Source organism: Geospiza fortis, unplaced genomic scaffold (assembly GCF_000277835.1).
Source record: "Geospiza fortis unplaced genomic scaffold, GeoFor_1.0 scaffold600, whole genome shotgun sequence".
Taxonomy (NCBI): Eukaryota; Metazoa; Chordata; class Aves; order Passeriformes; family Thraupidae; genus Geospiza; species Geospiza fortis.
The window spans coordinates 232249-256235 of NW_005054562.1; the positions used below are offsets into that span (position 1 = coordinate 232249).

Below are 23987 nucleotides of genomic sequence, written 5' to 3' on the forward strand. Positions count from 1 at the left end.
GAAAGAGTGATATATTCTAAATAATCTTCCAAGTGCCTCTAAAATGACTGAGAACTGAATTTTTCTGGTTTGCCCACAAAGAAGAAATTGTCCCACTACAAAGTTTCTTCTGTTCATAGCCCAACACAGTATGTTTGCCCCAAAAATCTTGTTTTCTTACAATCAATTTGGAACTATTTTAGGACAGATTGTACCTTGCCATGAACAGGAGAGGTCAGTTCTCCTAAAGGCAGCAGGAAACCAGCAGAAATTCCTCATAACAATGAATTTAAGATTAACAAAAAACAAGATGCTTATTTAAAAGTGATGCAGCCATAGCTATACTTAAAGGCCTGGAAGAAGCCAGATTCTGCCAAGCTGGATATTAAAAAATCCTGAAAGGAACCATCCCTTGTCCATGGAGTGCCTGTGCATCACAAGGTAAGCAGAAAAAAAAACAAGAGAAAATCAAGGTAGAACTGGAATTTCCTTTTTCCCCCTTCTTTTTTGTAACTATAGCCATGTAACAATCACTGGGGAGGATCCCAAACCTGCTGAGCTGAGCAGGGGCTGCCTTACCATCATCTGTATGTTCCTGTAATCAATAGAAACACACTTGATGTATGTTGGAGGCTCCCAGTAAGCAATGCCTTCCTCATCTAAGATGCATCTTCGAAGGATCAGCCCTGGAAGAATGAAAGAAACAAATATGGGAGTGAGGACAGGATGAAAGGCCAAACATTCAAACATTTGTTATGAGTAGGAAGTCATGGGACAAGAGGACACGGCTTCAAGTTGTGACAGGGAAGATTTGGGATAGATATTAAGGAAAAAGTCTTCACTGAAAAGGTGGCCAAGCATCAGAACAAGCTGACCAGAGAAGTGATGGAATCACCGTCCATGGAAGTGTCCAAAACAGGTGTAGATGTGGCACTTGAGGGCATGGTTTAGTGGTGGGCCTGGAAGTGCTGAGTTAATGGTTGGACCTGAGGATCTCAGAGGTCTTTTCCAACCTTCATGATTCGATGGAGATCACCCAGATCTGGTCAATGCACCAATTCAGACTCAGCTACCAGGACAAAGAGGCATCAGAGGCACCTGCAGATGTCTGAACAAGCCTTTAGGGGGGGATTATCTTTATTTCCTTCTCCTGCCTTTTACTACTGTAGAACAGCAGAAGGAACTGAGCAGGAAAACAAAAAATTAACAAATTGAACATGGCTAGTCAGGGTGAAGAGAAGCTTTCTTCTGCCCTGGTGACAGCATTTTTCCTGGTTTGGGAAGCCCCACGAGCCTCCCCAGGTGGTTTGGTCTGGTACTTGCAACTAAAGCAGGGCTTGTGCTGCCCACGCAGCCTGGAGGGGAATAAACACCCGACAGCACCAGTTTTGCATCAGCTGAAACTCTCTGAAAGCTGCTTCCAGTCCTCCCCCAGGCCTCCCCTCAGCTCCAATCCACAGAGAGGGGTTTGCAGTGATAATCACATGCCTTGTGATGTGGAGGAACAGACATATCAGAGAGGAGAAAAGGGAGAGGGATCACCCTGTTCTAGCCATCATGATGCCATTTGGAAAGTCTCTGAGGATCAGGTTTGCTGGGTCTGCAGTCCTTTTGCTGCTGCCAAATGATTCAGTGACCTTTCTTTGGGTACAGCCCATCTGGGACAGCACTGGGGATGACACTGACTGTCCCAGCTGAGTCAAAAAGAGCCGTCTGTATCCATCCCTTTCCCTCAAACAAAATAAAACCTTTAGACATTATTGACACTGCTGCCATTATTTCTGTTCCTTTCTGGCAGTGAGGAACATCCAGCTGAGGACAAATCCCACCACCAGCATCGCTCCTGGAGCCTCCTCTGCACCACCTTCCATTCCTGTGGCCACAGGTAACACCTGGATGCCCATATCCTTTTACTTTACACCAGAACAATCAGACATTCAACTTGAGTCCTCAAAGAAATTTTTAGAGAGGTGCTGAGGTTTCTAAGTGCAAGTGGACGACAGAATTCAGATTTCCTGCTCTCGTACAGCAGCTGCTTTTATGGGCACTGGAGAGAACTACAACACCCAGATCCAGAGGACTCTAAAGCCCTACCTGCTCTGCAAAGCTTTTTGTAGATAATGGAGGGAATATATCCCAATGTTCCTTAATTTCAAATTTTCCACAGGATGGATGGAAATCACCCCAGATTATCCAGTAGCAACTAAGATGTTTGTACTTAACGGCAAAAACATAAACCCAGACGTAGTTAATTTAGCCATGGACAAAGGGAGGGAAGTCCATGTGCCTGTCCTGTCTAGCACACAAAGGCTCTCCCCACCTAGGACACAAAGGATGAAGGATCCCCTGATGAGGGGCCACCTGCCCACCATGCAGTCACCCTTACCAGTGGCATTGCGGGGACACCGGACGGCGGCAGCGTCCCCGGCTGGCGTCTCCTTCCAAACCACGGGGCCAAGACTCTCCTCATCACAGATTTCATGGGGCTCTGCCAGGAGAGAAAAACTCCATTGGTAAAGCTTCCTCCTCAGCAAGGACGTGAAAAAGGGAAGCATGGGAGCGTGGTCTGTGAGCCTGGAGGTTGGAGCTGCACTCCCAGCTCTGCCGGTGCTTCGTCCCTCACAGAGTCACTTCACTTCCCCAGAATTTGTTCTGCCTGTCTGAAAACTGGGCATTTATCCATACCAAGGATTAGCTCACTAAAATCCATGGGAAAGTCCACTCACATCCTTGCCTTGCATTGGGGCAGCTCTTTGCAAGAAAACTGCTGTTGCTACCCTCTACTAAAGAGTTTTATTTCTTAATTTTTAATGGGCAGATCTTTTGTAAGTGAACTCCATGGCCCCAGACTCCACCTCTGCCATCCCTCAGGGTCACCACCTTCAGTGTTGGATGTATCTAAAATGAGGCTTGGCACGAATCAGTGGATTAAGAATGATGGAAAGAACAAGCAAATGAAAAGACAAGATGGACACATCCCCTGGGTGGTCTTCATTCTGCCTGCTTCCATCTTGTGCACAAAGGAGAGCAGATCTGAGCCCCAACAACTTGGAACTGCATCAGCAGCTCATTTTCAAACACTGCTGCAGAGCCCAGGAGCTTGCAGAAATGTGTTTTGAGACATCACAGAGAAAAAAATCATTGGAAGGATGGTTTTGGAAGCTTCTGTCTGTGGGTGGAGCTGAGTCGGTCCTGGAGTTGGTGGGATCTGGGAGAAAAACATTCACCACAGGAGGTCTTTGTGCTGAGAAACTCATTATTTACAACATGTAAAGCAGAGGGAGCCATGAGGATGGTGTTAAAGCTATTTGTCACTCCTGAGGGAGGGAAGGAGAAAAAACTTGATTTAATAGTTTCTGATTACAGTTTTCTTTCATTGTGCATTTTGCATTATTCAATGTAAAATTTCCAACACAAAGGAAGCTGGGTTTGTGCCTGCAGCTGGTCAGGACATGTCCCATGGCTGCTCTGGGAATACCCAGGGACCAAGCTGGCTGTGGGGAGAGCTCAAACCTAAATTATGGGCATGGCAAGTCCTGCTTCTTTGAAGAACTCCTACAGGACCCAACAAGCTGCCTGCACATCACTGCTCCTGCAGGCAGGCTCCAAGACTGCCCCAAACCCCAGCTGCAGTTCAAAGATGAATTCCTCCCCAGTAGATACTGGGAGTGAATAAGGTGAATTCTCTGCCTGGAAACAGATGCTCCTTCCCCTGGTTTAAAGTTCCCTTGTGAGTAATCACTATTGTGATGGAACTCCGGAGGGCAGCGGGACCCCAGCTGTGCTCTGCACATGAGCAGGGCTCATCCCTGAGCCAACAGCTCGTGGCTTCTGCAGATAAGCCAGAACAGGGGTGGAAAAGAGGCAGTTTCATTTCCAGCCTGCTGACATGGAGCTGTGGGGCAGAGAGATTGAATAACCCAGTTGTGACAGCACTTGGTCACCCACAGAGCCTGTCCCAGAGCAGGGAGCTGATTTCCAAACTCTTGTCCCTGTGCTTTGACCATGGTCACAGATTGTCCCGGCTTCACAGGAGGGTTCTGGGGTGTGGAAGCTTCCAGCACCCTCAGCTACAAAGCAGCAGAGCACAGAAAAAAGCAGAGAGGGAGAATGTTCTCATCTCTCCTCTCCTTTCTCCCCTGCTGGCCTGTCAAAACTTCCTAGTCTCCTCACCCCTGCAGTGTCCCTGGGGACCACTGAGGGATGCTGTGGATCAGAGATGCTCTTTAAAAATACACTGATTGGAGTTGTCTTGCCAGTAAGCACAGGAGCAATTCCCAGGCCAGGAGAGAATCCTTCCCTTTTTTCTTCTTTTTTTTTCTTTTTGATGTTGCTTCACAACAAAATCCCTTTTACCAGAGTAACCTATTTGCACTGGGAGATTTTAATAACTAACCCAATTAAGTTCAATTCTTCTGCTCAAATCGAATCACGTCAGCATGTGATACTTTCTGGAGAACAAATTGAGCGGGTTTATTTTTAGCCTCTGATGTTTTCCCCACCTTTTCCTTCCCTTGCAAATTAACAACTGCAGCGAGACCCTTCTGTCTGTGAACCCTGGCAGGCCCCAGTGCCTGAGACTTGCCTTTTCCTTTTGAGCACTGCACAGGCATCAACCCCTGCGGAAAGAGAAGAAAAGATCGGGCTTGTTCTGCCAGGGCCCCAGCTGGCACACGCTGAAGCTGAACTAAATCTGCCTCACTCTGTAGATACCACCAGACAACCCGGTGCTAAGATTTTCTGTGGCGAGGGAGAGCTTTGTGGCAGAGTTAGAAGAGATTCTCACACGCCACTGCTAATTGAGAGGCACAGCTTGTAAGGAGAGGTGATGCCTTTCATTAAGAGAGTAGCTGGAAAAAGTGACAAGGCTGTCACACAGCCTCTTTCTCTGTCATCTCTGAGCTGAACGTGCCGGAACTTCCATGCTGAAGTCTTTTGGCTTTCATCTCTTTGTCTTCAGCACTTTGTGAGGGAGTCTGAGGGATTGGCTTGGCCTCCGCTTGGAAGATCTGGCCCCAGGTACTCCTGCATCAAAACTGCTGCCTCCTGTCCTTTAGGGGGATGCCCCTTTCCAGTAGGAATGCTGGGATACTGCCATGAGAATCTCTCCTGTCTCTCACTGAGCTGCTCTGACAATTAATTACCCTTTCAGCCAAAGCTCATGGCCTGTTACAATCGATGCAATCTGACTGCAAACATCACAAAGGCCATTGATTCCCCACCAGCAATTTCACCAGGCTCTTCAACTCAGATTGAAGAAGAAAGCAGAAATGGTGGACAGGTCTCCTTTTTTTGATCTCTGTATAGTCTGAGAGGCAGACAGAAACATTCCCACTTGGATGTGTTCACTCCAGCTTATTTTTCACATCCAAACCCAGGTTTTCATCTGCCCTACTGCTCACTCACCTTCCATTCAGCTTTTACACTCTGCAGGAGGATAAGGTTTGGGTAAAGTTCTGGCAGATGCAGACACATCTTTTTCTTAAAAATTTCTTCTGGTGTGCAGGCTTCCCAGAGGTAAAGGGTGGGAAACCTGTGCAACATTCTCAGTACTCAACAACTTCATAGATTTGAGACTCTCATACCAGTTTTTGCTACCAAACAGTTTCTCTTTTCCTCTTGTAACTCTATGGCAATGAAAAGATGAAACCACCAAGGCAGGGCTGGTGTTATTGACCAAATATTCGCTGAAACCAATACGGTTGCACTGGATTCTGCAACAGTTAAATCAAGACCTTGTGCCTTGTACCTGGATCATGAGTAGGATTTTATTAGATTACAACCCTTTGTAGCATTCAGATCTCTGACAAAGGACATGGAAGCCATTCCCAAAATCCAAAATTCACAAATTCTGCCTCATTGAAAGGGAAGCACGAGGGTCTGGGGTACATACCAGGACATTTTCTGTCATTGCACTGCTTGTACTCCTCCTTGGGACCCTGGCAAGTCTCCCCACCGAAGAAGGGGCCGTAGCACACCCGGTCACGTCTCTGAGTGCCACCTCCACATGTGGCAGTGCAGCTGCCCCACACTCCCCAGGCCTGTCCCTTCCCATCCACTGGAAACAAAAAAAAAAAAAAAAAAAAAAAAAAAAAAAGGAGGAAAAAGAGGAGAAACAGCCTGTTATGTCCCAAACTTCATCTGCAACAGAAGGAATCAAGATCCAAAGGTAAGCAGAGGAACATAGGGTGAGTAGGGCAGGGTTTGGTAGGAAGAGAGCTCTCCTGCTTTGGATCTTGGTTTGATCCTTTACAGACATTAAATCAGAGTGTTGCCATTCCCATCCCATCAGTCCAAGGGTGGTTTTGTGTTCTTCTCAGCACCTCCATACTCTGCAAAAGCAACCCTACCTCTTTCCTCAGGCTGAGATTTGGGGCTGTGCTCCTGAACACTCTTCCCATGGGCAGGGATTAAACCTGGCAGTCACATCTGCCAGGCCAGTTCCACGTCTGGAGTTCACTGGGAATGTGCAATGCATGTGTGAAAATAGACCTTCCCAGAGAAGGTCTGGCTCAGGGATTTAGAGAGACCAGCAGAGCCCTTGGGCAAAAAATCATGAAGAGACCTCAAATAAACCTCCCTCCAGCAGTTTCCATTGCACTGATGCTTCACGTGCCTTGGAAAAAGGTTTGGGATGTTGTCTCATTCCATTGTATCTTCTCCCAGCATCTTTCCAGATCCAGTGGAAATGTGACTTCTTTTATGTTAAAAATGACATTTATCAAAATTCTGCTTCTTTTACATTAACAATGGCATTTATCAAAGCACCATAAAAATGTTAATTAGCCCTCACAACAAGCCTGCAAGGTAGGGAAACATTCTCCTCTGCTGTGCCACAACAACTCAGTGACAGAACTAGAACAGGGCCTAAGTGTGCTCTTTACCACTTGGGCTTTAATTTTGAGTTACCACATCATCTTGGGTTGAATAATTCCTTTTGGGAGAGCAGGAGATCCATGCCTTCTCCAAGAAGTAGACAAAAATTACCAAATAAGAGGGGCAGCACAAAATCCTGGTGCTTTATTTAGTGATATTTTATGCAGTGGAAAGTATGACCTGAGTTGCTTTGACAGGTAACTCTGAAATCAGTGAGACAAGATTGTCGTAAAAGGGGTTCTGAAACCCCTTTTGCCTTTAAAGATCTCCCTAAGTTGCAAAGAAAGAGTGAGATTCCTAAACATCAAAACCTACTCGAGACCATGTAGGAAAATCCAACACCTCTGTTAAATACTGCAAATAATGGTGCTACCAGGGTGTAAAGGGATTCCCTGAAGAAATAGGTAGATCAGGATGAATTCCAGTAGGAATTATTATTATTATTACTGTTGTTATTATTATTACTGTTATTGCTGTCATTACTATTAAGCCACAGGTGAGTGAAGTGACAAATCTTACACTGACATGAACAAAGGCTTTATTGTGACAAACCTTCTCACTGATAGGGTTTAAAGCTGAGATACAATGGAGGATCCCCCATTTGCTTGAAATATGACTGAGAATGTTGAAATGGTGGGAGGAAAGGACCAAAACAAAAAGAGGATGGAAGCTGAAGCCCTGTGGAGGCAAGGGAAGGGTTTCGTTGATAATTTCATGGGAGTTTTTAAGCTCATGCTAAAAAACTAATATCTAAGGTTAGAAAGACACATTCCCTGTGGGCAATCACTCACCTCTCTGGGGTCTCCTGAAACATTTGCCAGTGGTAGATTTTGGCTGGCATATGTTGGAACTTTGGATACTAAGAGTTTTGAGTTTTTGTCTTGAAGGGTGTAGATTCCTGCTTTAGAACAGTAGCTAATCCTTCTTCTTCACCTTCTTCGTGGGTTTGGGTGGTATTTTGTAATGAGTTAGAAAAATCCACATTGTGGACTTCAGGTAATTAGTTATTGGTTAAAAGTGAAAATAATTCAAGTATAATTTCTTAATTGCATAGTTTAACCTTAAAAAACCTTATAGAAATAGATAGTTAACCATTTTATAGCCAGTAGAGTGCTATAGTTAGTAGAATGCTGTAAAACCCACAACTTGTAAGTCTGTAATATAGATTATAAAAAATCTATAATTGGATTATAATCTATAGTATAGATTATTTTATAATCTATAATGTAATATAGATTGTAAGAAATAATAAACATTTAAATCTGAACACTAAATCCCGTCTCGAACACTTTCAATCCCAACCTTAACAAAAAACAAAAAAAGAAACCAAAAACCAACAGGCACGGTTTGTTGGAATCATCCAGATGCGCCAGAACGGGCACAAGTCTTCCCCAGAGAAACATTTTACTGGGATTGCAGAGGAAGATGGACCAAGAGGAAGAAGAAGGCATTGTCACCCACCTGGGCACTGGCGCAGGAAGCAGTCGCGGGTCTCCACCCAGTGTCCCTGGCACTCGGCTCCGCCGTAGGAGGGCCCGTTGCACTCCCGCGTCCGCTGCTGGGTCCCGTTGGAGCAGGAAGCGGAGCACGAGCTCCAGCTCGACCACTCGTTCCAGTTGCCGTCCACTGAGTGGCCCAAAGAAAGAAAACGAGCGGAATGTGAAGACCTTTCCCTCTGGGAAGAGCTGCATGGTGACAGCCTCTGGCCTTTGCCGACCAGGGACCGAGGGGGAGAGATCAAACCAGAGCCACAGAGCTTCAAAGAGGGCAGAGATTATCAAAAAAAGTTTGGGCAACTGTAGCAACAGGGATTCTTGGGACCCTCTGAAGCCTCCAACAGTCCCACAGGATGCAAATAACATTTTAATGTCGGGTGATATTTTAATGTTTATGTTCCACACTCTGCATAATACCATAAAAGTTGAAATTGTTGATATTCCACATTCTGACATGAAAGTCCAAACTAATAATGTTGCCAATCACAAAACAACATCACACCAGAGGGTGTGGCTCATGTTTTCACTGAACACTTTGAAGGGATCACTTCATTTTTGTGACATTTCCCATTTGGAGCCATCAGCGCTTTTTTAAGGGACCCATTTTTCAGCAGAGCAGTGCATGAATCTGTGGAGAGCGAACTTTCTCAAGCATGCAAATGCTCTGTTTTTCATTAAAGCACTATCAGAAACTCAAATCACAGTGTAATTGACAGGAATCCACCATTCCATGGCTGGGAAATGTGGGAGCAAAGGTGTGCTCCAACAGAGGACCGGGAACAGGGTGAGTGTGTGTGGTCAATGTACTTCTCTCACAGCTGAATTAACTCTGACAGGCTTGAGATGTTTCACCCAGCAGTGTCTTTGAAAATTAAATAGAAGAGGGAGGGACAAGGGAGACTATGATAGGGACGGGGTTGGAGAGAAACAGGAATACATCTTATTATCATGGTATGGACTGAAGCATTCCCCAGTGTCGTGGTTACACCCTAATTGGTCCCTGATCAACAGATCCATCACCCAGTCTGCTCTTCCTGGAGCATTTTTCTCATTAACAGTGGTCATCATGCTCTGTTTAGATCTAATTAGCTGCTAGATCTCACTTGGGAAAAACAACCCGAATCTCTGAAAAGTCTGAATTCTGGATTAAATCACATTGCAGCTCGTTTTTGGGGCTTTTTTGGGGGGGATTTTTTTTTTTGGGTTTTTTTTTTTTTGGTTTGCTTGTCTGTCAAACTGGTCCCCTGTGTAATCTGCAAGGAATTGATCAGCCCTGTGTTATCCCCATTGCAATTGAGAAGCTTTTTGTTTGCAAACTCAGTCAAAAGAAATGTTAAAAGCGTCCAAATGAGCAACTGTTGACTCAAAGGGGATCACAAGGTGTGCAAAATCAGGCGGGCATAAAGGTGCCTCCAAAAGGTGCTTGTTTTTAACAATCCAACCATTTATGTTTTTATTGTGCATAAATTCAAAGCTTCGTACCAGTACTATTCAATCCCAATGAGGGAAAATGTGAAACACAGTGTTTGACAGGTGATTATTCTTTGGAAATGATCCAAAACTCCACAAAGTAGGTCCTACCAGGTATAAATTAGCGCAGCTTTTCTGACTGGAGGCTGTGCTGCTAAGTTTTCATGGACTGATCATAAAATCATGGAATCACGGGATGGCTTGGGTTGGAAAGGTAAAGATCATTTAATTCTACTCCCCTGCTATGGACAGGGACACCTTCCACTATTCCATGTTGCCCCAAACCCTGTCCAATGTGGCCTTGAACACTTCCAGGGATGGAGCAGCCACAGCTTCTCTGGCCTCATCACCCTCACAGGGAAGAATTTCTTCCTAATAATGATGCTGTCTGCCCCTCATAAACATTTCCCTGTGTTGACAAAGTGAGACTGCATTCACCACATTAAATGTGACATTTATCATAAAACTGCATTTATCAAAAAAAAGAGTTACATTTTTCCAACACCCTCCCTGCTGCTGGTGATTGGCAGCTTATCAGGACTGCAAGCATTTGGAGATGGCAAAGTCAAGGAGCCAAATCCAAAGTAATTTCCTTGTAGTTATTCACAGGCTGTAATTTCAGAAACATTTCTAAAAAAGGAGAAACAAGGGTGGCTGTGTTGCCCCTCCAGCCACCTTGCACTGATGCAGAGATCCTTCTTGGTCAGGATGCTGAGGGGTTCCCATCACAGCCACCGCCAAGGACTGCTTGGTGCCATGGTCACACCACAGTGGGAGTCTCTCAAAAATGTTCGTTTTGTGGTGAAGGTATTGTTTTCCTTCTTTTTCCCTTTTCCAAGGACTTGGGGCCTAGCCTATGGCCTAGGATGTGGGGCCTACCCTGCTCCTCCACATCTCAGGAGGAACAAAGGCCCTGTTGTCCCTGCAGCAGAGCATTTTTATCATCTGTAGCCACAAATCCTCAGAGCAGGGTGGTAATAAACACTGAGAGTGTCTGGGGTGTCAAACACCCATTGTTGTGCTTCAATGATTCCCCCAACGCTGCTCTCATTTGGCGCTGCCAATTCACTGATTGCCTTTGTGGCACTAATTAGAGCTGAAGCCTTGCAGTTGGGCTGCTTGTCTTTTCCACCACTGTTTCGGTCCTGTATTTATTTGTGTTTAAATTAATTATGGATCAATGTTAACTCAGGGTATGCTTTATTGCCCAAGCAATGCCAGCTCTGACTTCTTAAATTTGTCTTTTTATGACAGAGTCAATTTGGTGTCTGGGAGGTTCTTATTCCAAGTAGAGTCTTCTGGACAGCAGCCAAATATCTAAGGATAGTTACTTGGAGTGAAAACTCGATGGGAAATGCCAGGAGGCTTCTCACTGTTTTCACAAAGTTCTCATCCCTCCCACAATCCCTCTCCTCCTCCGGGGACATAATAATGCCTCATAATGATTCTCATTAAACTGGAAAAATGTCAGTTGACATTATCCAGGGATAGGGAGGGAGTTTTGGGGAGCTCGCTCGTGTTCAGATTGCATTCACCAGGATACCCAGAGTTAAATTAAGGGGGAGTCTGCTGTAAACCCAGGGCCTGTCAGAGGAAAGAAGCCTCTGGAACATAAGTGGATTTCCAGGTGGTAAAAGTAATTTCACCTTGAGGTTCTTTCTGATGTTTCAAAGCAAAACTCGAGCAGAGGCATTTGGAAGTGAAATTCAGGGGCAGGGACAAGATAAAAAGATTAAACTTGGCATGGGAGGCCATTAGGAGTCTCTTAGTTTATCTCACTACCCAGAGCAGGATCAGCCACAGAGAAAACTTACATTTATACAGAATTAATGCACAGATAAGTAAAACTATCAATTAATTCCAGCACAACAGACCCAGTCAGGCAAAATAACTTTAAACTATTCAGTGGGGAGAACAGGTGAGAGGCTTAAGATGGTCTTGGAAATAGGAGTGGCAGCCAGATCCAACCCATGTAAGGTGTCCTCTGCAAGAGATCACACAGGGCAAACCTGAACCTGAGACACCTCTGAGCTGGACAACCCCAGAAAACCCCTCTGGGTTTCTTCTTCCATGAATCCTTTCCTCAGGATCCTCCTTGGGGTAGTTCAGAATTCTGCTGGAGTCAGCCACAGACCTTGATGAGCCATGTGAGGGACACCGAGCTGGGGAGACCTGCTGGAGGGGAGGTTTCGGATCTGTCACTGTCCCTACCTGGGCAGAGAGCGATGTTGCAGAACTTGGTTTGCTTCTCTGGGCCCTCGCAGGGGTTCCCACCGAACTGGGGGGGTTTGCAGGTGCGGGTCCGATCCCTGTAGCCTCTCCCACAGGTGGAAGAGCACAGGCTCCATGGAGACCACTCGTCCCAGGTGCCGTGCACTGCAAGGGAAGCAGGAGAAGTGACTTTTCTTTCCCACAGGAGGCCTGAGGAAGTGAGGGAGCCCACAGGGCACAGCTTCTTCCCACCCGGAATGAGCAGCGTGTGGGAAGCTGGAGAACAAACCAACCCAAAATGTGCAAGAGGAACATCAAGTAATTTCTTCTGCTTTGCTATCAACACCAAGCGTCTGCTGCTTTCCAGTCTTTGAAATAAAACAAAATGCACTTTTAGCTGACCTTAATTTTTCAGATTTTTGAGCCAACAGGGCATTTTTTAAGCAAAAGATGGATTTAGCTAGAAAGGAATAAAACCCCACTACCCTTAGGGAAGCATCATCACCATCATTTTGTCAATTCTTGTCCTTTTTTTCCTCCCTTCCAACATTTTCTCTTCGAATCCTCAAAGACTACAACATTTTAAGGCTTTCAGAAAAGCTGTAGTCTATCTACTGATTATTATCATAGGTCAGTAACACCTCAGAGGCAAAGTTAGGGAGACCTGGAAGAGTAAAATGGAAGGGGCAACATCCTCCAACAGGATGCTCAAGACATCACTGGTAGCTGCTAGAATTAGACATCTAATTGATTTTAATCTAATCTAATTAGCCTTCTAATCTATATTAATCTAATCTTCTCCAATCTAATCTAATCTAATCTGGCCAAGTTATTTATGGAATTTTAGTCACTATAATCTCCAGAGGCCAAATGTTATAAGAATGCACTGATCTCTTTAAAGGGACTTCATCCCTTCCAGCTTTACCAGAGAATCTAATGCCAAATCAATAATCCTTCAGAAAAAGAAGAAAAACAAATAAAGAGGGACTTTTCCGGTCCTTCATAATTTATTAACAGTGACTGGTGCCCCAGTTTCAAGAAAGAGGGTTAAAAATTAATTCTCACCAGGCATCTTGCATGATAAGAGATAACTAGAGGAGGAGACACAGGAAGGAACATGGATGGTGATTTCACCATGGATGGTGGTTTCACCATCATAGAATCGTTTCTGAACAACAATATTGCTGGTCAGGAGAAATGAATAACATGGTTAGCTTAACGGCAAGATTCTTCAAAATAATCATAGAAACATAGAATGGTTTGGGCTGGAGGTGACCTCAAAAATCATCTCCTTCCAAATTCCTGCCATTGGCAGGGACACCTTCCACTATCCCAGGCTGCTCCAAGCCCTGTCCAACCTGGCCTTGGACACTTCCAGGGATGGGGCAGCCACAGCTTCTCTGGGCACCCTATGCCAGGGCCTCACCACCCTCACCGTGAAGGATTTTTTCCTAATATTCAATCTAAACTAACTCCCTTTCAATTTGAAGCCATTCCCCCTTGTCCTGTCGCTCCATGCTCTTTTAAAAAGTCCCTCTCCATCTTTCTTGTAGGCTTCAGTCTCCTCAGAATTTATTTTATCACCAAAATTGTTCCTGACCTGGAAATGCCCCAAAAGGCACCTGCCTGCAGGTATACTGAGCTCATGGACTTCAGACAGCACGGAATTATCCACACCATGCAAAGGGGCCTGTCTTGTGGTGCCCGGTCTAGGAAGAATCTCTGTATGAGGCCTTAAGGCATGAAGAGAAGGAACAGCGAACAAAAAACATCTCCCTCCAAGAATTACTGAATCATAGAATGGTTTGGAATGGAAAGAAACTGAAAGATTATTGTAATCTTGTTTGATGTCCAGGAGGAATGATGAGCAGGACTCCATCTTATCAGAAGTAAATTTATTACTTTATTATACTATATTATATGACAGAATACTATACTATACTATACTAAATAATAATAAAAAAAAAACTTACTAAATACTAAAAAAAATGAAAAATCGTAACTCTTTCCAGAGTCTCAACACAGCTTGGCCCTAATTGGCCAATGAGTCACAACAACTCACACTAGAGTCCAATCAAGTAATCACTTTAAGTAAACAATCTCCAAACACATTCCACATGAGCAAAACACAAGAGAAGCAAATAAAATAAAAATTGGTTTTCTTTTCTCTAAGGCCTTTTGCTGCCTTTCAGCTTCCCAGGAGAAAAACCCTAAGCAAAAAAAAATCATGTTTACAGAATGTGAATGCCACAAAAGATCATCAAGTTCCAACCACTTCCCACTATCCCAGGTTGCTCCAAGCCCCATCCAACCCAATCTTGGACACTTCCAGGGATGGAGAAGCCACAGCTTCTCTGGGCAACCTGCACCAGGGCCTCCCCAAAATATCACAGTGGAGACACCACAGGTAGCCAATCTCCCTCCCCTGCTGGCCACCAATACCTGGGCACACGGCAGAGTTGTTGCACTGTCTCTGCTCCCGGAGAGGGCCGCTGCACTGGGTGCTGTAGGAAGACGAAACGCAGAACCTGGTCCTGGTCTGCCAGCCCTCCCCGCAGGTGGTTGAGCACACGCTCCACGGGGACCACTCCTCTGCTGCAGGGTCACCTGGGGGGGGGTTGGAACACAAGGTGAGGATGTGGCATCTTTGCATCTCCAGGGAAGAGGTTTCCAAGTGACGCTCGGCTGGCTGTGGGATCTGTGAGGCTGCAATTTGTCCTGCAGGTGGGGTGAAAGATGGGTGGGAGGGTGTGAGGGTATTGGGGAGAAAATGTGAAATTGAGAATGGGCTAAAGGGGGTTTTTTGGGTACTGTGTAGAGCCGTGGGACACACACATTATGAAAAAAAAAATAAAGAAAAAGGATGCTGTGAAAGCATCAGGTCATTGGGAAGGGCAAACTCCACCACTGAAGGTGGTGTAGCCACTCCAGAACCTTGTGAGCTGGGATAGGCAACCTCCATTTAGAGATTGTACCAACAGGGATTAGACAGATTAAATGTATCCCTAAATTGCCCACTTTTAAGTGTTCAACCCCTTTTCCTGCCTTTTCACAGCCCCTGCCAGGGCAGACTGGCAGAGGAGGAGCTGACAAAGAAGGTGATGGTGCCTAAGAAGGGTCAGCTGATGAAACCCCCTGAAGTTTTCTTGGCATCTCCTCTACCTGTGGAGATCTGCTGTGAGCCTGTGATACAGAACAAGGATGACTCTTCCAGGAATCACACAGTCCCTATCAACTGCTTATCTGATGGGGCAGCATTGGAAAAGCAACTAAAAATATCCCATTGATGGGAATGACAAGCACTGAGATTTATTCCCTTTGTCACTAATCCTGCTGGGGCTGTTTCAGCAGCCACAACCTCCAAATAAGTCACCCTAAGTGTGAAATGAGCAGGGAAAGGATGATTTTCCATTTGTTTTCATAGTCAATTTTCTATCCCTTGAAGAAAAATGCTTTTCTTCCCCATATAGAAACAGAAGCTGGCTCTGTTCTCTTTAACCAAGCCATGCATTGTTTGGGTTTTTGGATTTTTCATGGATTGCTAATAATTACACATAATAAACCTGGAATGTAGCATTTGGTATGCATAGAACACAGGCATATGGCAAAAAATAAACACCAGCATAACAGAGGGGCAACCCCTTCTCATGATAAATTCTTCAGAACCTCAGACTGCCCTGTGCCTCATCCCAAAAGGATGCATTTGGCAAACTGTGGGTGATATGAAGGATCACAGCACTGGTAAATATGACTCCAAGGGCCATCCAGGGAGCTTGGATGTGCTATCCCACACCACCACCCCATTCCCTAAAAAAGCTGGGCAGGGGATGCTGTATTAAACTCTGGGGCTGCAACGTGGGGAAGGAAAGAGACTGCAGCTGGAGATCTCAGTGAGGGCTATAAACCAGGCGCATGAAAATGTCAGAGCAGGAACTGTTGTGGGGATTGTAAAGGTTGGTCACCACCAAATTTCCCAATATTGCCTAAAACTGTTCACGTCTGGGTTTTTCCTCGGGGTAGTATATTTATTTTTAAATTTATTTATATTTATATTTATTTACTACTGTTTTCCACATGCAATGAAATTTCAGGCATTTGTGGCTCTCATCAATCTGCTCTTTGGGATTTTTTGGTAGTTATCTGTGTTGTTTGCTTTGTGTCATGCTTTTCAGCACATCTGCTTAGAATGTCTCCTGTCATTCCGGCATTTGGGAATTAAAAATACTCCCACTGATTGAAGCCTGTTGAGCTAATATGTATTGAGGGGAAAAAATGTAGAGGAAGACCTGTCTTTGCTATAAAATTGATAGGATTTCACACCTTCATTTGCTGTCTGGACACAGAAAGAGGTGGAGGTGAGGATCAATCTTTCCCTGCCTCATCTGTGCCATTGCAATGATTATCATGAGATGCAACTGCTGTTCTTCATTAAGCCAAAGTTGCTCAAAATTGTTTCCTTTTGTGTTTTATTTCATTATTCTGCCCAGTTGGTCCCAGTTAGATGAAAGTTATGGGCCACTGGTCTTTCCCTGGGATGTGTAGGAGACATCGTGTGTTTTAAGGCTTTGAGGTTCCAGGAAAACATCAGTCCCATGTCCTGTTTCACAAGTATCAGATCTCCTGGTAGAGAGAGATCTGCATTTCCATGGCAATTTTCCTGCCTTTCCAGAGCCAGAGTCCTGCTATGCTCCAAGCTCTCCTCCAGCAAATTACATTTATGGTACCATCACTTCATCATTTGCCATCCAGAGTATCCCAGACTCCAGCAGATCCCCCTCAGGCCCACAGATCCCAACCATTCCTTCTCCCTTGCCTGCTTGGATGCTCCATGAACCCCTGGTGCCTTTGCATTTCTCCATCCACCCTGAGCAACCTCCACAGTTCTGCACCCAGCAGCACCCAGTCCCTCAAGGGCTGGCAGCTGGGGGTTTTGGTTAAACACTCCAAGTTTGGGTCCCAAAATCTTTCTGGGAGGCCAGAGGTGGGACAGGGGAAGCCTGCAGAGACACAGGAACCTCCTCCATCAGTTGTTTGTGGGGTGAAGAACCCACCACATCACCAACCTCCCCCTCAGACCTGGCTGAGGTTTTGCAATCTCCATATTCAGAAGAGTTCTTGTGTCACTGGATGAATGAACGGCATCTCTGAACCAAATCCCACCTCTCCTGCCTCTTTCCTCTTCATTATTTCTGGCTTTTGCCCTTTCACAGCAGAAATAGCTGTGCTTAGAGGTAAATCTTCTCAATTATGGTCCCTCACATTGCATGAATCCCTGGCTTTTAAACTCATAATACAGTTTATTTTCTAAGTGCTGGTGACTCCCTTGGGCTTGGTGTCACTCTGAACCAAGCAATTCATCTCAGTCCACTGGGACATTACATCCAGCCTAGTCTGAAGCCTTGCACAAATTTAACTAATTTTCAAACCAAGCAAGACCCAGTTCTGAGACACTCTCAGGCATGAGAAAAATTCATTCTCGACTTGAGAGAAACACAATAGTGCCCATCATCAAAACTACGAGTGAGAAGAATTTCTGCACTCCTCTGGGTCAAATGGCAGCAAATGCAAATTACTGAGTGAAGTACATTGCAATTATTCATCCCAGAAGTGGATTCTGACTCTGGTTTTTGATACAATGGCAAGATGTCTACCATGCTCATTGGGTTTGAAAGCTGCCTAGTCCAGCTCAGTGCTGTTTTGTAATTCAACCTGCCAGAGATTACAGAATCATGGAATGGTTTGAGCTGCAAGGAACCTTAGAGGTAACTTGCTTCAACCCTCAGCCACAGGCAAGAACACCACCCACTATCCCAGGTTTCTCCAAAACCCCATCCAACCTGGCCTTGAACACTTCCAGGGATTGGGCTTCTTTGGACAATCTCTGCCAGGGTCTCACCACCCCCATAATGAAGATTTTTGTTCTAATACTGAATTTAGGTCTACCCTCCTTCAGCTTAAATTCATTGCCCCTTGTCCTGTCACTCCATGCCCTTGTCCCAGGTCCCTCCAGTTCTCTTGGAGAACCTTTAGGCACTGGAAGAAGCTCTAAGTTCTCCCCAGAGCTTTTGCTTCTCCAGGCTGAACACCCTGAACTCTTTCAGCCTGTGTTCACAGCAGAGTGGTTCCAAATTTTCTTTATCCCCAGAGGAGAAGGGGCCAAGCCTTGCCCAGCATCATCACCAGTGCCTGCAGGCAGCTAGCTCAGCAGGGCTGAACTACTCTGATTTTTAACCTCTAGCCAGGTTCAGCACACTCTGCTTTGCCTGAGACTTCTGATTAGTCCTGTGATGCCCCAGAGTAGATTGGGGATTAACAGGAATGTCCCTAAGGATTTTTCAGGGCTCTCTACCCCACTTGAAGTGGGAAGATGGCCCTTGCTGCTCCCACAGATCCAGGTGCAGCAGATGGAGAGGGTCCAGCAGGTGCTGCAGAATGATACAAGCTGGGTGTTAATTCACAGGGATTTGGCACTGCAATCCAGGATCATTCCAGCTCCTGGCTGCAGTGTCCCCATCAGTGCCTGCAGCTGCTCCATGACTCCTCTTCCCTCAGCACTAATGGAGCAGCACATCCCTGCCATCCCTCTGCCAGGAGCCCTTTCAGTCTGGGGGTCTGTCTGTCTGACATCTCCCCATGTGCCTCTCTCTGCTCACATCCTGCGGCTGGCAGAGTCCTCCTAAGCCAGGAGAGCCCATGCCAGGGACCTGCTGGGCTGGATCTGGCTCCTGTGCGGCTGCTGAGAGAGGCACATGGGCAGCCAGCAGCACCCTGGCTGAGAGCACAGCCCTGCCACAGCCTGGAGGCCAGCGGGACCTGGGAACCAGGAATGTGAAGGGTTGGCAGGAGAAAATGCTGCTCCTCAGCTGGCCAAGGCCATGCCCTCATCCACAGTCCTTACGGATGGCATCAGCTGATTTCTGTATTTCATCTTTTTCCAGGTCTTGAGCAGCTGTGAAATGTCTCATCCCCTACAATCTGTGCCCAAAGGGAAGTCGTGGGCTTTGCTTCTGCATCCTCAGCTAAAAAAAAATCCCTCTAATCCCTTTGTAGGCTCCACCCTCTGTGTCCACATCTCCTCCGTCCTGATTTCCTTCCAGCCTGGCACAGCCACAGGGACGTGGGAAGCTTGCAGCAGGACAATGCACATCTCCCAGCCCATGCTGCCCTCAGGGATGCCACAGCCCAAGCCAGCCATGCTACAGCGGTGGCCACAATGGCAGGGAGGTGACAGAGATGTCACTGAGCCCAGCTCCAGCACCCAGCTGCATGGCAGGAAGAAAGGCCAAACTAAAAACCTGATGGCTGAGTTACAGGCTGGAACAGGAGCTCTGGGGAAGCACCTGGGACCAAGCAGAGTAGGAAAAACAGGGGTCTGTCTTGAAGTGCCTTCCCTTCATTTGGACAGAGAGATTAAGCTCAGCTTTTCCATGCTGTAGCAGTGCAAAAGTCCTCCCTGTCCTGCAGGTTTTACCAGGCTCTGGGGATCCATCCTGCAGGCAGTGGAGCTGCTCTCAGTAGAGGGAGCAGAGTCTGTGCAGGGTAGAGAGGAAATTGAGGCTGACCCCTGCTTTGTGTTGAAAACCACAACCCCAACAAGTCACCCTCAGGTACTCCACACCACACAGACTCCTGATGCTGCACAGCGCCAAAGTCCTCCTGGGCTGGGTGGAGCACAGGTAACCCACACCAGAATATGACCCTCTCTCACTTCTAATCAAATCACCTCTTTGAAACCTTTCTAGAGCATGAAATTCTGGCAAGGTCACTGGGCAGTGATTTTTAACCTGTGGCCAGGTTCAGCGCACAGTGCTTTGCCTGAGACCCTTGATGTGTTGAGATCCTGCCATGACACACAGGCATGAAGGGAGAGCACAAAACCTTTCCATGCTGCATCACAGAATCACAGGATGATTTGGGCTGGAAGGAACCTTAAAGATCATCTACTTTCAACACCCCTGCCATGGGCAGGGACAGCTTCCACTAGATCAGGTTGCCCAAACCCCCATCCAGCCTGGCCTTGAACAATTCCAGGGATGGGGTAGATCAGATCTGGCAGAGATCTAGGTCAAATTCATCCCCATCTTCCCAGATCATGCGGTCTGATAAAACTACACATTATTCCCCTTCTGTGGCAGAAGGGTGGAAGGTCCTGCTGCAGAACCTACAGGAGACAACTCCTTGCTCAGCACTAAAGACCCAGGGACAGAAGAAATCAATCTTGCTCTGTCCCCACCAAGCCCTGCTTACCCTCTCTCACAGCCAATGGGAAGGCATGACATGGACATCAGCAGAGGGGTTGCACTGCACCAAGGTCAGCTTTGGCTTCATGAACCACGTGTGGCTGGATAATTCAGACAAAGCAGTGACTCAGAAGTAGGCAGGGTGATGGCAAAACATTCTGTGGGATGGATGGTCTTGCCAGGGCTTTGTGTCTGTCCCTTTTTGCCTTCTCTGGCCAATGGTGACGACACAAAACCCCATGGGGTGATGGAATGGGAACACAGGGGGCGACGACCATTGGTTCAGCACGTGACAACACGGGGAGAGCGTCCCCCACACTGACCTGGGGGGAAGGAGATGGTTTGGGGAGGGAGGGAATCATTGAAACAGTGCAGAGAGCCCAGCCCAGCTGGGCAGTGCAGTGACCAGAGCAGTGTCCCAGCTCCAGAGGCCGCTGTGGGAGGTCAGAGCTTACCTATTTGAGGTGCAGGGTACCCGTAGTGCTGCAGTTCGTCAGGGTCCTCTCGCTTTCTGTTATCTGTGGACCTCAGCGATTGGCTTCTGGAATTATAGCGTCCATTGGCTATGGCAAGGTAATGGGTCATGTAAATACACCTCGGTTCACTCTGCAAGATCTTCACTACAAAGGTTACACGCGTTAACAACAGCCACCTGCCACGTTCCCCTGACGTGACCACCTGCTTTCCAACCCCAGCACCCCTGGCCACCACTTTTCCCTGAGGTTTCAGCACCAAACCATCCTGAAAGACTCGGGCTGGTTGGTGGTTCAACCCCTTCTTTTTGAATGAGGTTTGGGACCATGCAGAGTATGATCCCTTATGTCTGGTCTCTAATTAATTCCAGTGGTTTTCTAGGGTGTCTGCACTCCTTGCTGCACTTGTGGAGGATTCATCCTCTTCAGACGTGCTGGCACTGAATCCCACCATCCCTAGTGGTGTTTTGAGATTTGTGGTGGCAGCTGGCAGGGTGGTTTTGGTGGGAAATTCTGCCTTGCAACCAGCACCTCCCTAGAAATGCCCTGTAGAGGAGCCAGGAAACGCTGAGTGGAGCAGGCAGGTGAGGGCAGGTGGAAAGGAAAGGGATATCTCAATAGAATGTCTCCTTCATAGACTTTACTCTGCAACAAGGAGAAATGAAAGTCTGGTCTCAGCAGAGTACCAACAGAACTGTAACTGGGAACTTTTCCTTCTCAGTGAGAGACAAGCTCCTGACCCTTGTGTCCTACTGAAAATCTCCCAGTGGAGCCCACAGTGTGGAGTTCAGAAGGTAAATAAAGCATCCACAGTAAATCAAAGGCATTTAGCTGTTCCTTCCAAGCCCATGCTCTGCCAATTTTTCATTTCTTCCTGCGTGGATCAGCCCTGAACTGGCTGGAGGGAAAACTAAAATTTCTGTTGTCTGTACTACTGGGCATGCTGTAACCCTGACACATTCCCTTCCTAGCAAAGAGAGAAACAACACAGCAATAACAACCAAATCCCATCTACCAGGAGTGCCTGCTGTAAATTAGGAGAGCTCAGCTGACTCCACAGGAGTCACACAGAATAGCAGAGAAAAGGGCTGAGCCCGAGTAATCTGTGATCTGGCAGCCAATTTGTTTCCAAACAGCAAGTACCAGACAGAAGATCTTTTCCCCCAAGGAGGCAAAACAGTCAGACATCTTTTCAAGAAGTATGAACTGCCAAGGGTTGAAATGGTGACAAATTTGATCCCAGAACCCTGAGAAAATTAATAAAGGTTAATGAAGCTTCAGTGTGGTGGCAGGAGTCTTTATCGCCATCCAAAAAGGGAAAGCAGAGGAGGCAGAGGAATGATTCAGAGAGTCCCTGCCAGGAGCCAGGCTTTATATTCAGCAGTTTGGATCATGGGAGAGTTTGTGAAATTGTATTATTTACCATCACAGTTGCCTGAAAGCAGAACTTGAGGAGTCTAGGAATTGTCACATGGACTCCTCCAAAGCTGGCTGCTGGCTGGAGGGGATGGGATGGGGCAGTCACCCACCTGCCATCCTCAAGGGAAAGATACCCACAGCCTGAAATCAGGACCACAAACATCCTGAAATCTGCAAACACCTTGTTTTTGCCTGGCTCCTTCCTGGAATAGAGAGGTTTCAAACCCTTTGCTTTTAATAGCTAAAAATCATGGGACTTTCCTGTGGGAGATTCAGTTCAAAAAAGACAAACTCTAAGTAGTTTTCCAATACTCATTTTTTTGAGTTTGTTAGGAGACAACTTATTCCCATATTTGGGACTTCTCACATCCCCACCGCCCATTCCTGGTTATGCCCACACACTTTCATCTGCTCCAATTTAAGTCCTCTCCATGAAATCTCACAAACCACAAGAACACACAAAATCTCCATCTGCACCACATCCCATGGGCATCCCACAGACTTATTTAGGCTGGGAGGAGAAGGTGGGGCTGGGCATCAAGGAGTAGATGTGTGGAGCTTGGATGGCTTTGTCACCTGCCCAGAGCAAGGAAGGTGACAGGGAAAACCTGGGATTGAATATCCCAGAAGCAGTCAGTGTTCACAGATGGACAGAGACACAGGAAGCAGCACAGAGGGAAGGAAAGATAAAAGAGCAAAACAGAAGTTTTAATTGCAAATCTAACACCCTGAACCTCATCTCACCAATTATTTGGGCCCCGTGTCACTGACATCTCCTAATAACTTACCCCAGTCTTGAAGGACTGAATGATTTCCTTTGCTCCTTGACAGCTATGTCAAGTCTGCACTGTTATTTCTCATGCTAATTAAAGCCAGTCAGGCCTAGAGGCTAAATGAGGGACCCTTCCAGCTTTCCCCAAGCAGCTCCACTGCTGCAGGAAGCCTTCCTCCCCTTTGGAAAAGGATGTGCAGAGAAGCCAGTTTGTCTCCATTTAACACAGAACACAGCTGAGATTTAACCTGGACAGTTTCCCTGGAGAGATGCACAAACCCATCCTGGTTCCAAACAGAGCAGGGAGACACCAGGTCCCTTCAGAACATGGGGAAGTTGGTGGAAGTGCTGCTTTGCCGTGGGCACCTGAGCTTTATGGGGTGGAGGTTAAAACCTAAAGACAGTGGGGACCTGGTTGGATTTCAGCAGCCTTTTTCCCACAGCAGGGTCAGTGGAGAGGAGTAATTCCAGGATTAACAGAAGACCTACATCCAATTTACATCCTAGCCGGGTAAATGCAGTGAAAATGGCATGAAAAACCCAAGCACCTTTCAAATGCGAACATAAATAGAGGGATAATGCTCTTGGAACCAAACAAGGATGTTTCAACTGCAGGCAGAGGTGAGTACATGAGATTTTGAAAAAAACACAGCTCAAGTGTGGATGTGGAGGATGATCAGTGCTGGCAGGAGTGGGAATAGGAAGCAGGTGACCAACACTTCTAATGAGAACATGCCATGTGTCAGACAGCACCTTGCAACACAACCCAGGGGAAAATAAAATAAAGGCAGAGACTTTGAAGTGCTGTGGGCCAAGGTTTTAACATCCAAACATGTGTCACCACAGCTACACACTCTGTACTCATCCCCCAAACAGGAGGGGCAAGGCAAATAGCAGGATCATGAAAATTATTCAGGCAAGGTGGGATGGTAGGAATGAAGGGATGAACCAGAGCAAAAAGTGGAAAGGGATTATTTAAAAAGTACCCAAAACATTCAAATGAATTTCACTGCAGTAAAACTGAAAGGAAATGCAGTGGCTATGGAGGTTT

General features: G+C 46.4%; 1 protein-coding gene across 1 annotated transcript in view; it reads right to left on the reverse strand.

The window, feature by feature from the left end:
* Positions 1–23987, reverse strand: part of ADGRB1 (adhesion G protein-coupled receptor B1) — a 168134-nt gene that overhangs the window by 13953 nt on the left and 130194 nt on the right. The window contains exons 4-10 of the mRNA XM_031064160.1: positions 20728–20835; positions 14475–14639; positions 12033–12197; positions 8317–8490; positions 5873–6037; positions 2366–2467; positions 559–665 (exon numbers count right to left, since the gene is read on the reverse strand). Of these exons, the coding sequence (XP_030920020.1) occupies positions 559–665; positions 2366–2467; positions 5873–6037; positions 8317–8490; positions 12033–12197; positions 14475–14639; positions 20728–20835 (986 nt within the window). The remainder of the gene's footprint in view (positions 1–558; positions 666–2365; positions 2468–5872; positions 6038–8316; positions 8491–12032; positions 12198–14474; positions 14640–20727; positions 20836–23987) is intronic.